Source organism: Scyliorhinus torazame, chromosome 2 (genome assembly GCF_047496885.1).
Source record: "Scyliorhinus torazame isolate Kashiwa2021f chromosome 2, sScyTor2.1, whole genome shotgun sequence".
NCBI lineage: Eukaryota > Metazoa > Chordata > Chondrichthyes > Carcharhiniformes > Scyliorhinidae > Scyliorhinus > Scyliorhinus torazame.
In genome coordinates this window covers 265,565,881-265,585,568 of record NC_092708.1, presented here as the reverse complement: position 1 = coordinate 265,585,568, position 19,688 = coordinate 265,565,881, and the positions used below count along the sequence as shown (strand labels likewise).

Here is a 19,688-nt window from a genome sequence, read left to right as displayed (position 1 = left end):
CTAGCACAAAGGAAGATGTTTGTGATTGTTGGAGATCAATCATCTCAGCCTCGGGACATCACTGCAGGGGTTCTTCAGAGTACTGTCAAGGCGCAACCATCTTAAACGACTTCATCAATGACCTTCCCTCCATCATAAGGTCAGAAGTGGGTATATTCACGGATGATTGCACAATGTTCAGCACCATTCGTGACTCCCAAATTCTGAAGTAGTCCATGTCCAAATGCAGCAAGACCTGGATAATATCCAGGCTCGGGCTGATAAGTGGCAAGTAACATTCACACCACACAACTGTCAGGAAATGACCACGTCCAACAAGAGAGAATCTTCCCATTGCCCCAGGACATTCAATAGTATTGCCATCGCAGAATCTCCTCTACTATCAGTACTCTGGGAGTTACCATTGACCAGACCCAGAACTGGACCAACCACATAAATACAACAGATACAAGAACAGGTCGAAGGCTGGAAACTCTGTGCAGAATAACTCATCTCCTGACTCCCCATCATCTACAAGGCACAAGTCAGGAGTGTGATGGAATAATCCCCACTTGCTTGGATGAGTGTAGCTCCAACAACACTTGAGAAGTTCCAAGCCACCCAGAACAAAGCAGCTCTCGCTTGATTGGTACCCCATCCACCACATTAAATATTCAGTCTCTCCATCACCAGCATATAGTGGCAGCTGTGTGTACCTCCTGCAAGGTGCACTGCAGGAACTTATCAAGGCTCCTTCGACGACACCTGCCAATCCCATGACCTTCACCATCTAGAAAAACTAGGCAGCTGACACATGGGAACACCATCACCTGGAGGTTCCCCTCCAAGTCGCTCACCATCTTGACTTGGAAATATATCGCCATTCCTTCACTGTTGCTGGGTCAAAATCCTAAAAACCCCTCCCTAACAGCACTGTAGGTATACCTACACCTCAGACTGCAGGGATTCAAGAAGGCAGCTCACCACCACCTTCTCAAGAGGAATCAAGGATGGGCAACAAATGCAGGGTTAGCCAGCGATGGCCACATCCCGTGAAAGAATAGAAAAGCATTACAATAGTTCAAGCAGACAGCTTACCATCCAGGAGTGATTGATAAATGCTAATGTCCCCAACCCAAGAGTGAATTGAAAACAAGACAATGGGATTGGCTATACTGACTGGAGATTTTGGGAGAATAAATTGGGTATTTAGGCGCAGTAAGAGGTGGTTACAAATTTCCATTTTTATTGTGGAAGATGGGGAACTTGCAGGTCACTTCAGAAAGTCACTTTTCTGAAGTCATTCAAAACCATTCTAACTGGTTAAGAAGCGGCAGCAGCCATTATGAATACAACATATTGGTGTTTGTGAATCAGTCATTTTTCCCTTTTGATAAAGTTTACAATTTGTTGATTGATGAGCTTTAAGAGTTGGTCATGAAAACATAGAAATTACATAAGGCTAAACATATATCAGCTTTTATTCAAAACAGACCAATCCCACTTAACCTGTCTTCTCATTCAATTACTTCTCTTCAGAAACATATTCAATTGTTGCATAAATTAGCACAACAGCAATGTTCAATTGCCCTCCCTGTTCAATACATGAAAGATTAACTGCACTTTCCCTAAACAATGGTTTAAACTAAGTAATCTGTATGTGTACAGGTTTCTCACCTGCAGGTCTGTGCTGGTTTGAATCAAGTCAATCTTCAGTTTTGGATCCAAGTTCTTGCCTATGTGGAAGCGAAAGTTTTCGTTCCACACAGGATTTGATAGAGGTTTGAGACTAGTGATCTGCTCCTCTTCATAGGCTCCATCAACCTTTACAGTCATATTATACTCTGCATTAAAACCTGCAAGGACAAAATAGGACTTACTAAGCACAAATAGCTTAAAATATAAAAGATGAAAATGATGCGCACTATCTTATGCTGGCATTGGGTGGTCTCAGCCACCGACTGAAAAGCTGACAAGAGTCCTGTGTCACCTTCGTCTGCGAAGGCCCACTGGTAACATGTGCCAATCAAACAGCTGAGGCCATTTTCTCAGAAGCAGGATTGTGGGAAGGTGGTCCAGTCTGCCATGCGCTGCTGACCACTCAAGAGGCGACAATGTTGAACGGCACCACCAGAGAGAGGCAGTGGCTGCTGCCAGAACAACACCCACCTAAGGCTGAGGTTCCAGGCCACAGCTGAGTGAGGGGGTTTGCAAGACGAGATCCCAGAAGTTTGGCTGGTGCCCTCCTGGCAGCTGTGTTGGGGAATAGAGTGTTGCCCACTTTCTTCTGGAATATGTCTGGCAAAGTAGGTCTTGAACAAAATGCAGTAGGTTTTTTTTTGAGGTTCACTCCGGGCAGTTCTGAATTGTAAGATTTTATTTTTAAATCAAGGGGCAATTTAGAGTGCCCAATCCACCTACCCTGCACATCTTTGGGTTCTGGGGGTAAGACCCACGCAGACATGGGGAGAATGTGCAAACTCAACACAGACAGTGACCCAGGGCCGGGGTCGAACCCGGGTCCTTGGTGCCGTGAGCAGCTGCCAGATTCTTTATTGCTAATACCGACCCCACCAGTTATGCCACCTTCTGGGCCAAGAATTTCTTTCAATTCGCGTCGGAGGAGTTATGTCTATTTGCATGTCCTGAATTGCAGAACGAATAACGCCCCAACTGAAACGTGAATCGCACGCAATTCAATTCTGGTGGAAACACTTACGGCGCGATTCAGCAGACTCAAGTCAATGTTTGGTTTTGAGAGTTTGGCGGGGAGTTTCACAATGGGCGCATTGGTGAGCGCGCGGACAGTATTCAACAGCACTTAGTGCCAAAAATGATCCCCCACGAGATTCTCGATATTACAAGCTCCCTCGGCGTCTGATTCGCCCAATTCCTGACGTAGCAGCTCACCGCTAACAACGGGGAGCTGCTTTTAAGGGCTCCCTCACTCCCAGTCAACATACAAGCATGGCATTGCGCAGCAGACCTGCTCCTTGCTTTAGCGATGCCGACCTGGTCAGGCTTCCCGACGCTGTGGATGAGATGCAGGACACCCTGTTTCCCCGAGGAGATCGGAGGACCAGCAGCAGGGTCAGAATACCGGCTGGGAGGCAGTGGCAGCGGCTGTCAGTGTGGGCAGCATGACCAGGACTGTTATCCAATGCAGGAAGACGACAGACGAGGTGCAAGGATACCACCTCTCTCCTCGCATCAGTTCCGCCAGCCACTCCTCAAATTTCCAAACCCCCCCCCAATCGACTGGCTAACGCCTTGCACCCTTCCCACTTCTGATCTTCGTGGTTGTTCCTCAGAAACCCATGGCATCTACCAGCCCAACACCTTCATGTCCAGGTGCGGTGCCCAAAAATTACACCTGCTATAAACGCCTCTGGCACATCAACCTTGCGGTTCACAATGCACTCTGTTTGTCACTGCAAGAGAAAATAGCACATAATAAACGGGAGGGCCAAGACGGAGGGAGGAATTGCAGAGATTTGAGACCTCACCCACTATGAGGAATGGGTCCTGGAAATTGTGGGGTTGCCCGAGGAAAGAGCTGTGACCGACAGCGAGGTTGGCCTATGCCAGAGACGTCAGGATCCACTGCCTCGTAACCCAGATGACCTATCCCAAGTGAGTTCTTCACGTCAGACAAAATGATCCTTCCCTCTTATTGACCACATGTTCATTGTCTTGCAGGATCACCATCTGGTGAGGCCGGGCCATCCGGAGTCCTACCACCCCCTGCCCCATCCAAGAGCTCACCTCGAAGGAAAGCTCCGAGGAAACCACCAGTGAGCCGTCACAGCTATTATCCCCACCTTCCACCCGCGCAGAGACACACAATTCGGTGGGTGACATTGGTGAACATGCTTCTGGGAAACAATCTGGTGAACACCACACAGTTGCTGGTGCACATCACTTGGAGGCAGGCACATCCAAGGGAGACAGCAGTCAGAGGTCTGCTGGATCCCAGGACACAGCTGTGTCCCAGCTAAATGCTGAGCCTCTGGACAAGGTTCTCCCAGTGCTGATGCAAATGACAGGACACCGCCAGGAGCTTCAGGAGGGGGTTTCAGTGACTGCAAGGCCGATTGGTGGAGTCCCAAAGGCTTCGGATGCAGATCATGCTAACAGTGCGTACCACCAAGGCCAATGGAGCTAGGGTTGCGACCACAGTGGCTAAACCTGGAGCATGTCTGCGTCGAGTGGCGTCCAAAGCATGGTGACCATGGCTGAGGGCCTCGACATCATTTCCCAGTCGTTGAAGGACGTATCCCAGATGCAGATGGACATTGCTGAAACACTGCTGAGTCACCGAGGAGCATCGTTGCGGGCATTGACACCTCGGTGTAGACAATGGGGAACTTCCAGGTCGGCCAGGGCCCCCCAGAGGACATCTGGCAATGGAACCAAAGACCATAGGGTGCGGAAAGCAGCAGACTGCCTCTACCTCTGATGTGAATCCTGGGGACATACCTAGACATAGCACTAGCCCACAGAAGATCAAGAGTGAGGAGTACAGAGTGGGCACTCGGGTGGCCGGAGAGAGGGGGGGGGGGGTCACTATCTGTAGCCCGGGGGAATGGAAATTTGTCACAGTGAAATATTCACAATTAAAAACATGTTACACCTCACACATGGGGGGGATCCTCAGATTAGGCCCAATGTTCCTCGACCACCTCCTGCTTCTCCTCCGGCATGTCGCCCCACTGTTATGCCAGATTGTGGAGGGCACAACAGATCACCACAAAGCAGGAGACCCGCTGGGGGATGTACTGCAAGGCAATGCCAGAGCTGTCAAGGCATCAGAACTACAACCTGATGCAATGCTCAGCGCCAGCACGGGTGGCAACTTGGACCTCGCTTTTCTGGCCTAGGCATCGGTGTCATCAGTCATGACCTCAGCTGGTATCCCTTTGTCCCCCATGAGCCAACCGGTCACCCTGGGGTGGGCCTCGAAGACACTGGAGATCTCAGAGTGCCGCATGATGTAACTGTCATGCAACGGTGCTAGGGTAGAGGGAACACGTGCATGATTCGGAGGTGGTTGCACATGATATGAATATTCAAGGAGTGGAACCCCTTCCTGTTAATATAGGGAACTCTCCCGATACCCCAGTGCTCGCTGGGCGACACGCGTGCCATCGATCGCCCCCCGGAGCTGGGCATCCCAGCAATGGCAGCAAATCCTTCAGCCACAGGAATGTTGGTGGGCCTGGTTCAGCTCGAACATGACATAATCTGATGACCGGGGATAGAACATCTTCCGTCACCTCACAGATGCATCTTTGGGCTGAAGTTGTGAAATGCCACAAAGGTCCCTGCTCGAGCCCTGGAATGACAGAATGGCATAGACGTTTAGGGATGCAGTGACCTTCATGGCTAGTGGAAACGGGTGTTTGCCTCCTCCTCCACAGGGTGCCATGTCGGCAACAACACACTGCCTCTCTGCTGAGACACAGTCTTCTGTGGCACATGGTGTCAGTCAGCTCGTTAAATGGCCTGTACACCATGGGCCGTTGCTGGCCTCCCCTTCTGGGTCCCTCCTCAGCCTGATGGGCGGCCGTGTTTTCAGGGTGTGCGGCAGTCCCCTGCATATGTGCCACCTCCAGCCTGTGCTGTAGCTGCTGCCTTCTACAGTGTCTGCCCACAGACACTGCAAGGGCAGCCTCTGTGGGGTCAGCAACGCGAGGGCAGCCTCTGTGGGGTCAATTCCAACAAAGTTATATCTGGAAGGAATTGGAGGAGAGAGTCCAATAATCATTTAGAGCTTCCATCCTGGGACCCTCAACTCCCCCAAGCCTCCCCCACCCTTACCATGACTGTCCTGCCTTCTTTCAGAGTGCTATCCAGAAAGCCCATTGTGCTCACAAACTTTGCTCTGCACATTCACCCTGGCCACATCAGGAGCTCCTAGACCCCAGACCTTTGCCGAGAACATTAGGGAGGCCGTGCTCAGCTACCTTCCACTCATCCACACACTACCCTTTGGTCGTGAGAGGATCCTCAGTGGAGAAGCTCTGCTCTCTAGCATTTGAGGCAGCTGCCTCTATGATGCTGATGTTCCTAGAGTTCATGCACACTGTTCAGACATCAAAGGTTGCTGGACTTGCAATGCACGAATCATCCTCTGAGGATGTGCCCTCGATGAGGCACTTGAGAGTTGAGGAGCGTGAGGTGCTCTCACAACTAACGAGGTTAATTCTTCATTTGCAATAGTCTGCAGCTGGGAAGCTAGTGGGCTGCTCATAGTCTATGGGAATGAAATTGAATTTCAGTATCAAAGCTGCAGCAGGGGTCTGTCCTGGAAGAGTTTGGTAAGACAAACAGGCTGCAGCTTTGTTTTCCCCTATGTTTGGTCTCCACAATCTTTAACTTGAAGACCTGACAAACGCAAAGTCCTTTATCTCTCCATCCACCCCCCCCCCCCCCCCCCCCCCCCCCCCACAAGGGGCAACTACCAACCTGGAATGCTTCAGCCCCTTGACCAAGCCCAACCCCCCTGAAGGGCCTCACACACCCAGTCAGAGCTTCCCCTCAGTAGCCATTGTGCCAGCTTCACGTTTTTGAAAAGGAGTACTAGACGATGCCTGCGTGAATTCCCGCTGGGCTGTAAGCTAATTCCCGGGAGGCCGCTGCATTCTACTTCAATGCGGGGGTGGCACGGTAGCACAATGGTTAGCGCTGTTGCTTCATAGCTCCAGGGTCCCACGGTTCGATTCTCGGCTTGGGTCACTGTCTGTGTGGAGTCTGCACGTTCTCCCCGTGTCTGCGTGGGTTTCCTCCAGGTGCTCCAATTTCCTCCCACAGTCTAAAAGGTATTCAGGTTAGGTGGATTGGCCAAGCTAAATTGCCCTTAGTCTCCCCAAAAAGGTTAGGTGGGGTTACAGGGATAGGGTGGAGGTGTGGGCCTCAGTAGGGTGCTCTTTCCAAGGGCCGGTGCAGGCTCGATGGGCAGAATGGCCTCTTTCTGCACTGTAAATTCTATGATTCAATCTTGTTAATGAGATTGAAATGAATGTAAATTAGGGTTAATGTTTTTTTTATAAGTTTAAAGTACCCAATTCATTTTTACCAATTAAGGGGCAATTTAGCATGGCCAATCCACCTACCCTGCACATCTTTGGGTTGTGGGGGCGAAACCCACACAAACACGGGGAGAATATGCAAACTCCACATGGACAGCGACCCAGAGCCGGGATCGAACCTGGGACCTCGGCGCCGTGAGACAGCAGTGCTAACCCACTGCGCCACCGTGCTGCCCAGGTTAATGCTATTTTTGCCATTTTTGGGCATGATCCAGAACTCACCATCGGAAGGGGGCCAGGTGAACCGCAAAAATGTTTCACGTCTGCTGTGATCTCGATTTTGCCCATCCCACTATTCACTCGGCGCCCGCTGATCTGTGCTGGCACAACACGGTTGCTGAATCAAAGCCTTAGTCTCCCAAACGGAGAATCCTGGTCAGTATGTTTCCAAAGCAAATTGGATATTTACCCGAAAGGAATAAAGAAATTGCAGGGCTATGGCGAAAGAATAGGAGAATGGGATACATTGGAGAGTTCTTTCAAAGAACTGGCACAGCATGACGGGGTCATTTAAGGCTGTATAATTTTATAATGTTGCTTTTCAAACTGCCACACAAAAGGAGAATCTCTCCAAGTTGGCTTCTGAGTGAAAACATACCTTAGTTCTGCCCTAAGTCACAACAGCACAAGATTTCAGGTTTGAATCCCAGTCCCAAGGCAGTGTTGGGAATATTCCAATTGCCCTCACAATTCCAGAGTTAAATAATATGCTAATTTTTATATAAGGTGTTGCCAGATTGTGAGCCAATACAAGCCAGAAAGTACAACAGGAAATAAAAGTAGTATAATGCAGAGATAGTCTTTAGCTAATAGGAAATGTTTTATTAGCTCCAGCTTTTCAAAGGCACCTCACTGAGAAAAGGGTAGTCTTATCCATGCTCTGCTTAGGACAGGACAATCAAATCAATTTTAATTATCAATCAAATCAATATTTAATTATAAATCTTGTTATGCAAAAACATGAATTCTCATGTAACACAGAGGGCAAAGAAGTGGTTTAGAAAGCAGGTCTAAGAGTCTCAAGAGATGCAATGTGCTTGAATTTCCTGGTAAGCTTATGATATCTCACTTAAAGTGCTAAGTGTAATTGGCATGTCCAAAACATACAAGAGATAATAAACTGTTTAAATCAAACCTTACTTCCAGCTTATTTAAAAATGGACTTTGTTGGACCAAAAACATGGCTGCTATAGGTCATATGATTTGCATATTGGCTACAGTTCTAGAAACTTCCTACAATATTACAGGACAAACCTCAACCCTTATGGAATCTCATGCCTATCATTGTGTGGACATATTACAATCAATGAAAGAAGGGAGTAGATGATGTCTCCCCAGCTTCGAATTATAACAAGGCGAGGAAGCCGTTATACCCAAAAAGGTGATAATAGCCATAATTCATCTCCCTAGGTGAACATGTGGACCAGAGACACAGAAACTGACTGTTAATCTGAAACTGACTCATCAATGTGGGCAGCAGGGTACCACAAGTGGATAGCACAGTGGCTTCACAGCGCCAGGGTACCAGGTTTGATTCCCTGCTGGGTCACTGTTTGTGCAGAGTCTGCACGTCCTCCCCGTGTCAGCGTGGGTTTCCTCCGGGTGCTCCGGTTTCCTCCCACAGTGCAAAGACGTGCAGGTTAGGTGGATTGGCCATGATAAATTGCCCTTAGTAACCAAAACAAAGTTAGGAGGGGTTATTGGGTACGGGTGTAGGGTGGAAGTGAGGGCTTAAGTGGGTCGGTGCAGACTCGATGGGCCGAATGGCCTCCTTCTGCACCATATGTTCTATGTTCTTTTTAAAAATATATATATTTTATTAAAGTTTTCAAACACAATTTTTTCCCTTACAAATCAAAGAAATAAAAATACAAGTAACATGATAACTGCAATATAACATTGTGTAACTAACATGGTAAACTAACCAAATAACACGAAGTAATACTCCCCCCCGCCCCCTCCAAAAACCCCAACAATTTACCGCCCCCCCCCCCCCCCCCGGGTTGCTGCTGCTGGTCATCTATCTTCCCTCTAACGTTCCGCTAGGTAGTCGAGGAACGGTTGCCACCGCCTGGTGAACCCTTGAGCCGATCCTCTCAGCGCAAACTTCATCTGCTCCAGTTTTATGAACCCCGCCATATCGTTAATCCAGGCCTCCAGTCCGGGGGGGTTTCGCTTCCTTCCACATGAGTAAAATCCTACACCGGGCTACTAGGGACGCAAAGGCTACAACATCGGCCTCTTTCGCCTCCTGCACCCCCGGCTCACCCGCAACTCCAAATAAAGCTAACCCCCAGCCTGGCTTGACCCGGACCTTCCCGTCACTCCCCTCCAATACCCCTCCAGTGCCGGACACAACCAAAACATATGTGTGTGGTTCGCCAGGCTTCCCCCGCACCTCCCACACTTGTCCTCCACTCCGAAGAACCTGCTCAACCTTGCTCCCGTTATGTGTGCTCTATGCAGCACCTTAAATTGGATCAGGCTAAGCCTGGCACACGAGGAAGAGGAATTTACCCTGCTTAGGGCATCAGCTCCTCAATCTCCTATGTTCTATGTTCAATGGACAACACCACCACGTGTGCTAAGCTCCTTTTTCCTTTGGAAAGTTTTAATGTTACATTCTTGGACTCCCAGGGCAGTCTTTGTTAACACCCAGTCCGTCATCACCAAAGCAGGACAAAGAGTCTTGTCTAAACCTCCTTAAAGTTTTTGGTACATTCCTGCTGTCACCTATAGAGCAGACAAAGTATCTGTATACTAATTTTATCATGCTGCATCACCACCAACTTGGAATTAATTTGGCAACTTCTGTTTTCAGATAGCTGGACCCATCTGAATTTTACCTCCTGCTTGAAGGAGCCCTTACTGGACTCATGATATTTTGAACTCCTAACATTCATACAAATGAATATTACTATCTTTGTTTTTGTGGTGGTATGTATTAGGGGTAGTACGGTACCTGTGAAGCCGAGAGGCTATTGGCAGACAGGTCCCGGGTGGATCTGCCGCCTGCTGGCCCCGCCCAGAAAGGCAGAGTAAAAGAGCCCGGGTTCTCCCAGCAGCCGCATTCTGTAACTGAGCTGCTGGGGAACAGGTCTTGCTTAATAAAGCCTCGATTGACTTCATGACTTCTCGACTTGAGTAATTGTTGCGCTACAATTTATTAAGCAGACTTAAAAAGACTATGGAGCTCCGGATCGCCCCGGAGTGTCTGCGAATCAGCCTCCATGCAGCAAACTCGGCGGCCATGTTTAAACACTGGCTAGCATGCTTCGAAGGTTACCTTCGAACGGCCCCCGGCCGGACCACGGAAGATCAGAAAATGCAGGTCCTGCATTCCAGGGTGAGCCCGGAGAACTACACGCTCATCGAAGACGCAGAGGATTTCCCGACGGCGCTCACCGTGCTGAAAGGAGTCTACATGGCTTAGATAGGGTGGACGTAGGGAAGTTGTTTCCATTAGCAGGGGAGACTAGGACCTGGGGGCACAGTCTTACATTAAAAGGGAGTCACTTTAGAACAGAGATGAGGAGAAATTTCTTCAGCCAGAGAGTGGTGGGTCTGTGGAATTCATTGCCACAGAGGGCGGTGGAGGCCGGGACGTTGAGTGTCTTTAAGACAGAAGTTGATAAATTCTTGATTTCTCGAGGAATTAAGGGCTGTGGAGAGAGAGTGGGTAAATGGAGTTGAAATCAGCCATGATTGAATGGTGGAGTGGACTCGATGGGCCGAATGGCCTTACTTCCGCTCCTATGTCTTATGGTCTCACATTCAGCCCATAAACCAGGTCTACGCACGCCACCAATTCGCGACAAGACGGCAAATCCCCGGAGAATCGCTAGACGAGTTCTACAGCGCACTGTTGATATTGGGAAGGAACTGCAACTGCCCGTCGGTGAGCGCAAACGAGCACACGGAGCTTCTAATCAGGGTTGCTTTTGTGGCAGGTATGACTTCTTCTCAAATTAGCTAAAGACGGTTAGAGAGAGACTCGTTAGGACTCAGAGGCACGGGCCCTTGCGGCCTCCCTCGACGTGGCCTCACAAAATGCCCGCGCCAGGGCCCCGACCGGGCGGCAGCCCCTTGGGCTCCGTGGACCCCCGTTGCGACCGACTCCCCGGCACCCCCCCCGCAAGCCTGCGGGGCTAGAGCACCAGACCATCCCGGTGGGCCCCGCTGCTATTTTTGCGGGCAGGCGAAGCACCCTCGGCAGCGCTGCCCGGCCCGCTCAGCTATTTAGAACATAGAACGATACAGCGCAGTACAGGCCCTTCGGCCCACGATGTTGCACCGAAACAAAAGCCATCTAACCTACACTATGCCATTATCATCCATATGCTTATCCAATAAACTTTTAAATGCCCTCAATGTTGGCGAGTTCACTACTGTTGCAGGTAGGGCATTCCACGGCCTCACCACTCTTTGCGTAAAGAACCTACCTCTGACCTCTGTCCTATATCTATTACCCCTCAGTTTAAAGCTATGTCCCCTCGTGCCAGCCATTTCCATCCGCGGGAGAAGGCTCTCACTGTCCACCCTATCTAACCCCCTGATCATTTTGTATGCCTCTATTAAGTCTCCTCTTAACCTTCTTCTCTCCAACGAAAACAACCTCAAGTCCATCAGCCTTTCCTCATAAGATTTTCCCTCCATACCAGGCAACATCCTGGTAAATCTCCTCTGCACCCTCTCCAAAGCCTCCACGTCCTTCCGATAATGCGGTGAACAGAACTGTACGCAATACTCCAAATGTGGCCGTACCAGAGTTTTGTACAGCTGCAACATGACCTCATGACTCCGGAACTCAATCCCTCTACCAATAAAGGCCAACACTCCATAGGCCTTCTTCACAACCCTATCAACCTGGGTGGCAACTTTCAGGGATCTATGTACATGGACACCTAGATCCCTCTGCTCATCCACACTTCCAAGAACTTTACCATTAGCCAAATATTCCGCATTCCTGTTATTCCTTCCAAAGTGAATCACCTCACACTTCTCTCCATTAAACTCCATTCACCTCTCAGCCCAGCTCTGCAGCTTATCTATGTCCCTCTGTAACCTGCTACTTCCTTCCACACTGTCGACAACACCACCGACTTTAGTGTCGTCTGCAAATTTACTCACCCACCCTTCTGCACCCTCCTCTAGGTCATTGATAAAAATGACAAACAGCAACGGCCCCAGAACAGATCCTTGTGGTACGCCACTTGTAACTGAACTCCATTCTGAACATTTCCCATCAACCACCACCCTCTGTCTTCTTTCAGCTAGCCAATTTCTGATCCACATCTCTAAATCACCCTCAATCCCCAGCCTCCGTATTTTCTGCAATAGCCTACCGCGGGGAACCTTATCAAACGCTTTACTGAAATCCATATACACATCAACTGCTCTACCCTCGTCTACCTGTTCAGTCACCTTCTCAAAGAACTCGATAAGGTTTGTGAGGCATGACCTACCCTTCACAAAGCCATGCTGACTATCCCTGATCATATTATTCCTATCTAGATGATTATAAATCTTGTCTCTTATAATCCCCTCCAAGACTTTACCCACTACAGACGTGAGGCTCACCGGTCTATAGTTGCCGGGGTTGTCTCTACTCCCCTTTTTGAACAAAGGGACCACATTTGCTATCCTCCAGTCCTCTGGCACTATTCCTGTAGCCAATGATGACATAAAAATCAAAGCCAAAGGCCCAGCAATCTCTTCCCTGCCCTCCCAGAGAATACTAGGATAAATCCCATCAGGCCCCGGGGACTTATCTATTTTCAGCCTGTCCAGAATTGCCAACACCTCTTCCCTACGTACCTCAATGCCATCTATTCTAATAGCCTGGGTCTCAGCATTCTCCTCTACAACATTATCTTTTTCCTGAGTGAATACTGACGAAAAATATTAATTTAGTATCTCGCCTATCTCTTCAGACTCCACACACAACTTCCCATCCCTGTCCTTGACTGGCCCTACTCTTACCCTAGTCATTCGCTTATTCCTGACATACCTATAGAAAGCTTTTGGGTTTTCCTTGATCCTACCTGCCAAATACTTCTCATGTCCCCTCCTTGCTCGTCTTAGCTCTCTCTTTAGATCCTTCCTCGCTACCTTGTAACTAGCCATCGCCCCAACTGAAACTTCACACCTCATCTTCACATAGGCCTCCTTCTTCCTCTTAACAAGAGAATCCACTTCTTTGGTAGACCATGGTTCCCTCGCTCTACGCCTTCCTCCCTGCCTGACCAGTACGTACTTATCAAGAACACGCAGTAGCTGTTCCTTGAACAAGCTCCACTTATCCAGTGTGCCCAACACTTGCAGCCTACTTCTCCAACCGATCCCCCCCAAGTCACGTCTAATGGCATCATAATTGCCCTTCCCCCAGCTATAACTCTTGCCCTGCGGTGTATACTTATCCCTTTCCATCATTAACGTAAACGTCACCGAATTGTGGTCACTGTCCCCAAAGTGCTCTCCTACCTCCAAATCTAACACCTGGCCTGGTTCATTACCCAAAACCAAATCCAACGTGGCCTCGCCTCTTGTTGGCCTGTCAACATATTGTGTCAGGAAACCCTCCTGCACACATTGTACAAAAAACGACCCATCTAATGTACTCGAACTATATCTTTTCCAGTCAATATTTGGAAAGTTAAAGTCTCCCATAATAACTACCCTGTTACTTTTGCTCTTATCCAGGATCATCCTCGCCATCCTTTCCTCTACATCCCTAGAACTATTTGGAGGCCTATAGAAAACTCCCAACAGGGTGACCTCTCCTTTCCTGTTTCTAACCTCAGCCCATACTACCTCGGAAGATGAGTCCCCATCTAGCATCCTCTCCGCCACCGTAATACTGCTCTTGACTAGCAGCGCCACACCTCCCCCTCTTTTGCCTCCTTCTCTGAGCTTACACCTAAACCCCGGAACCTGCAACATCCATTCCTGTCCCTGCTCTGTCCATGTCTCCGAAATGGCAACAACATCGAAGTCCCAGGTACCAACCCATGCTGCCAGTTCCCCTACCTTATTTCGTATACTCCTGGCATTGAAGTAGACACACTTCAAACCACCTACCTGAACACTGGCCCCCTCCCGCGACGTCAAATCTGTGCTCCTGACCTCTATACTCTCATTCTCCCTTACCCTAAAACTACAATCCAGGTTCCCATGCCCCTGCTGGATTAGTTTAAACCCCCCCAAAGAGCACTAACAAATCTCCCCCCCCCCAGGATATTTGTGTCCCTCAGGTTCAGATGTAGACCATCCTGTCTGTAGAGGTCCCACCTTCCCAGAAAGAGCCCCAGTTATCCAGAAATCTGAATCCCTCCCGCCTGCACCATTTGTAAGAGCTACGGCAAAGACGGGCATTACTCAGCGGTGTGCCAGTCCCGGGGGGTCGCCGCGATCTCCGGGGGAGAACGGGAACAGCAGACTCAACCCCCCCAGCGATCCATGTGCGGCCTATAGGCGCCACCATTTTGGGTCACCACGCGGGAGGGGGGGGGGGGGGGGGGGGGGGGGGGGGGGAGAATGGGCGCCGCCATCTTGTGATCCCCGACCGCGTGCGATCCATGGACGCCGCCATCTTGGCTGATAACCAAGGACCCCAGCATAGACGGCTCCACGGGGTCTGAAGAAAACGCCGTGATGCAACAACCACGACTGGCTTCGGTGACCCTGGACCAATCGTGGCCCCGGACGCACCAAACGGTAACAACAACGGTGTTGGTCAACGGGTACGAGACGCCATGCCTGATCGACTGGGAGCACTGAAAGTTTTATCCACCCGGATACGGTAAGACGCTGTTTTCTTACCATTCGTCCGAGCACCCAAAAGATTTTCCTGGCAGCGGGATCCCATTCCGTAGAGATCAAAGGGTTCTGCATCGCAAACCTAACGGTGCAAGGGAGGGAGTTTATGAATTATAGGCTTCATGTCCTTCCCCAACTCTGCGCTCCCACTCTCTTAGGGTTAGATTTCCAGTGTAACCTCCAGAGCCTAACGTTCCAATTCGGCGGCCCAATACCCCGACTCACTATCTGCAGCCTCGCGACCCTCAAGGTTGAACCGCCTTCCTTGTTTGCGAACCTCACCCCGGATTGCAAACCCGTCGCCACTAGGAGCAGACGATACAGCGCCCAGGATCGGACGTTTATCCGGTCTGAAGTCCAGCAGCTGCTGAAGGAAGGCATAATCCAGGCCAGCAACAGTCCCTGGAGAGCCCAGGTGGTAGTTGTGAAGACCAGGGAGAAGCAGAGGATGGTCGTAGACTATAGTCAGACCATCAATAGGTACACACAGCTCGATGCGTACCCTCTCCCCCGCACATCCGACATGGTCAATCGGATTGCACAGTACAAGGTCTTTTCCACCGTGGACCTCAAGTCCGCATACCACCGGCTCCCCATCCACCCGAGTGACCGCAAGTACACGGCCTTCGAGGCAGACGGGCGGCTCTACCATTTTTTAAGGGTCCCATTTGGCGTCACGAACGGAGACTCGGTCTTCCAACGGGAGATTGGACCGAATGGTTGACCAGCACGGTTTGCGGGCCACGTTCCCATACCTCGACAATGTAACCATCTGCGGCCATAACCAGCAGGACCACGACGCCAACCTCCGCAAATTCCTCCAGACCGCTAACGCCCTGAACCTCACCTATAACGAGGAAAAATGCGTTTTTAGCACCAACCGTCTGGGCATCCTGGGATATGTAGTGCGCAATGGAGTGATAGGCCCCGACCCCGAACGCATGCGCCCCCTTATGGAATTTCCCCTCCCCCACTGCTCCAAAGCCCTGAAACGCTGCCTGGGCTTCTTTTCGTACTACGCCCAGTGGGTTCCCCAGTACGCAGACAAGGCCCGCCTGTTAATCCAGTCCACTACCTTCCCCCTGTCGACAGAGGCCCGCCAGGCCTTCAGCCGCATCAATGCGGATATCGCAAAGGCCACGATGCACGCAATCGATGAGTCCCTCCCCTTCCAAGTCGAGAGCGACGCATCCGATGTAGCTCTGGCGGCCACTCTCAACCAAGCGGGCAGACCCGTGGCCTTTTTCTCCCGGACCCTCCACGCCTCAGAAATCCGCCACTCCTCAGTGGAAAAGGAAGTCCAAGCCATATTGGAAGCTGTGCGACATTGGAGGCATTACCTGGCCGGCAGGAGATTCACTCTTCTCACTGACCAACGGTCGGTAGCCTTTATGTTCGATAATGCACAGCGGGGCAAAATCAAGAATGACAAGATCTTGAGGTGGAGGATTGAGCTCTCCACCTATAGCTATGAGATCTTGTATCGTCCCGCAAAGCTGAACGAGCCGTCCGATGCCCTATCCCGCGCACATGTGCCAACGCACAAGTAGACCGCCTCCAAGCCCTCCACGAGGACCTCTGCCAACCGGGGGTCACTCGATTCTACCATTTTGTGAAGTCCCGCAACCTCACCAACTCTGTTGAGGAGGTCCGTACAGCCACCAGGAACTGCCAAATCTGCGCAGAGTGCAAACCGCACTTTCTCAGGCCAGATAGAGCGCACCTGATAAAGGCTTCCCGTCCCTTTGAACGCCTCAATTTGGATTTCAAAGGCCCCCTCCCCTCCACCGACCGCAACGCATACTTCCTAAACGTGGTGGATGAGTACTCCCATTTCTCCTTCGCAATCCCCTGCCCCGACATGACAGCGGCCACAGTCATTAAAGCCCTCGGCACCATCTTTACACTGTTTGATTTCCCCGCGTACATCCATAGTGACCGGGGGTCCTCCTTCATGAGCGACGAACTGCGTCAGTTCCTGCTCAGCAAGGGCATAGCCTCGAGCAGGACGACCAGTTACAACCCCCGGGGGAACGGTCAGGTAGAGAGGGAGAACGGTACGGTCTGGAAGACCGTCCTACTGGCCCTACGGTCCAGAAATCTCCCAGTTTCCCGTTGGCAGGAAATGCTCCCGGATGCCCTCCACTCCATCCGGTCGCTGCTGTGTGCCACCACTAATCAAACGCCTCACGAGCGCCTCCTTGTCTTCCCTCGGAAGTCCTCCTCCGGAACGTCGCTGCCGACCTGGCTGGCAGCCCCAGGACCCATCTTGCTCCGAAAGCATGCGCGGGCGCACAAATCAGACCCGTTGGTCGAGAGGGTTCACCTTCTCCACGCAAACCCTCAGTACGCCTACGTGGTGTACCCCGACGGCCAACAGGACACGGTCTCCCTGCGGGACCTGGCGCCCGCCGGAAACACACACACACTCCCAACACCAATCACCCCCTCCCTCCCAACGGCGCACCCCGCGACCGCTCCCTTCCCGGGTGGATAGGTCCTCCTCCCGTGCCCGCCCAGGAGAAAAGAAACAGGGACGAACAGCGCAACGCTCCCAGAGACAACAGTGCCCGAGCCAGCACCTGCACCACCACCGGGGCTGAGGCGATCGACAAGGACGACCCGGGCACCCGCTCGACTCGTGGAATCCGCGTGACAAAAATCTGTAAATAATTCTGACAAAACCTGTACATAGTTAACGGTGGGGCTAAATGCATAGCCACTGTACGAAATTAGTTCCAGGACCAGCCTTGTAAACACCTACCACCATGCGAACCACCACCCCGCCGGGTTCGTTTTTGACAAGGGGCGAATGTGGTGGTATGTATTAGGGATAGTACGGTACCTGTGAAGCCGAGAGGCTATTGGCAGACAGGTCCCGGGTCCTGGTTGCATCTGCCGCCTGCTGGCTCCGCCCAGAAAGGCGGAGTATAAGAGCCCGGGTTCTCCCAGCAGCCGCATTCTGTAACTGAGCTGCTGGGGAACAAGTCTTGCTTAATAAAGCCTCGATTGACTTCATCACTTCTCGACTTGAGTGAGTAATTGTTGCGCTATAGTTTTATTTTGTACTTTGTTTTTAAATTTAAAAAAGCGCCCAATTCTTTTTTTTCCAAAGGGGAATTTAGCCTAGCCAATCCACCTACCCTGCACATCTGTGGATTGTGGGAGTCAGACCCACGCAGACATGGGGAGAATATGCAAACTCCACACAGACAGTGACCCGGAACCGAACCCGTGTCCTCGGCGCCATGTGGCAGCAGAGCTAACCGCTGTGCCACCTGTTTTATTTTGTTCCAAGTGATTCCTAGTTGTAAAATTCTTTTCTCTCTATCTCCTTCTTGTGTGTACATATGTAGTTGCGAGAGGGGCAACCCTCCAAGTTTGAATGTATGAATAAACCATATTTCTTAGGTATTTAACGCTAAAGAGAGTTTGCTGTGAGTCACATTAAAATTGACTTCACAAACAGATTGTTTGGGGAAACACACCACCCATTTCAAAAATTAAAATACCTCTGATTATGGACAGGGGATGAGAAAAATTAAGGAGTTCAGTTTGCCCCTCCCCTGCCTGCAAGTTATTGCCAAAGAATTGTTTTCAGTGTCCGCTTAATTTATTGTGAATCTTCTCAATAAATGCTTGTTTATTGTTTTGTGCACTAACATTTTAAAACTATGGGGAAGAACACAGTGGTATTTCACTTCTGCAATACAGCACTTGCCTGTTCCTATCATTTTGAGATTGTTGACCTTCTTCACCTTGGCGTCCACACATGTACACGGTTGAGCCTAGTCAATGGAGAAACCAGAAAACAAATTGTCTCAGTGTCAAGCTGAAGAGGAGATATCAACCGCACAAGCATTGGATTACAGGTATTGGGTTACCGATTAGATTATTCAGTGTAATTTCAGTCCATTTTTGTCTTTTTGACCCAATTAATGTCAGGAATCATTATCATTTTTATTGGTCACCTGAAACACATGCAGGTGCATAGAAAGGACAACCAATAACACACCTATTAAGCCACTTATTCTGAATTATAACTTGTATGTACCACAATCTGTGAAGACATGTCAACTTGCAACCATGGTTCAACTGAAGGTTTGCTGAGATTGATCAGGTCGGAGGACGTCTTGAGGCAATTGCTCTTAGGTAGTGATGAAAGTAAGAGGTTTGAAACATAGAACATAGTGCAGAAGGAGGCCACTTGGCCCATCAAGTCTGCACCGACCCACTTAAGTCCGCACTTCCACCCTATCCCCGTAACCCAATAACCCCATCTAACCTTTTTTGGACACTAAGGGCAATTTAGCATGGCCAATCCACCTAACGTGCACGTCTTTGGACTGTGGGAGGAAACCCGAGCATCCGGAGGAAACCCATGCAGACACGGGGAGAACGTGCAGACTCCGCACAGATAGTGACCCAGCAGGGAATCGAACCTGGGACCCTGGCGCTGTGAAGTCACAGTGCTAACCAGTGCTACCGTGCTGCCCCACATCTGAATCACACTCCCCCACACCACAGGTTACACTAATCTGGCTACAAATATTATTTTTGCCGGGGGTGGGGTCGTGGCGAAGGTTAATGGAATGTAAGGATCTTAAGTAACCAAGATGATAGATCGGTTCACAGCTGCAAAAAGATTTCATGGAAAGTGAAAACTGAGATGCCAGACATTTAGACAGGAAGTGTCTTTGGCCCAACCATCATTAGCTGCTTCATCACTGACCTTCTGTCCATCATAAGGTCATAAGTGGGGGTGTTCGATGATGATTGCACAATGTTCAGCACCATACA

The 19,688-nt window shown here is 50.2% G+C and overlaps 1 protein-coding gene across 1 annotated transcript in view; it reads right to left on the bottom strand.

The window, feature by feature from the left end:
• Nucleotides 1–19,688, bottom strand: part of LOC140407206 (cytosolic phospholipase A2 zeta-like) — a 345,625-nt gene that overhangs the window by 142,019 nt on the left and 183,918 nt on the right. Inside the window, exons 15-16 of the mRNA XM_072494873.1 lie at nucleotides 18,610–18,676; nucleotides 1,657–1,835 (exon numbers count right to left, since the gene is read on the bottom strand). Coding sequence (XP_072350974.1) covers nucleotides 1,657–1,835; nucleotides 18,610–18,676 — 246 coding nt within the window. The remainder of the gene's footprint in view (nucleotides 1–1,656; nucleotides 1,836–18,609; nucleotides 18,677–19,688) is intronic.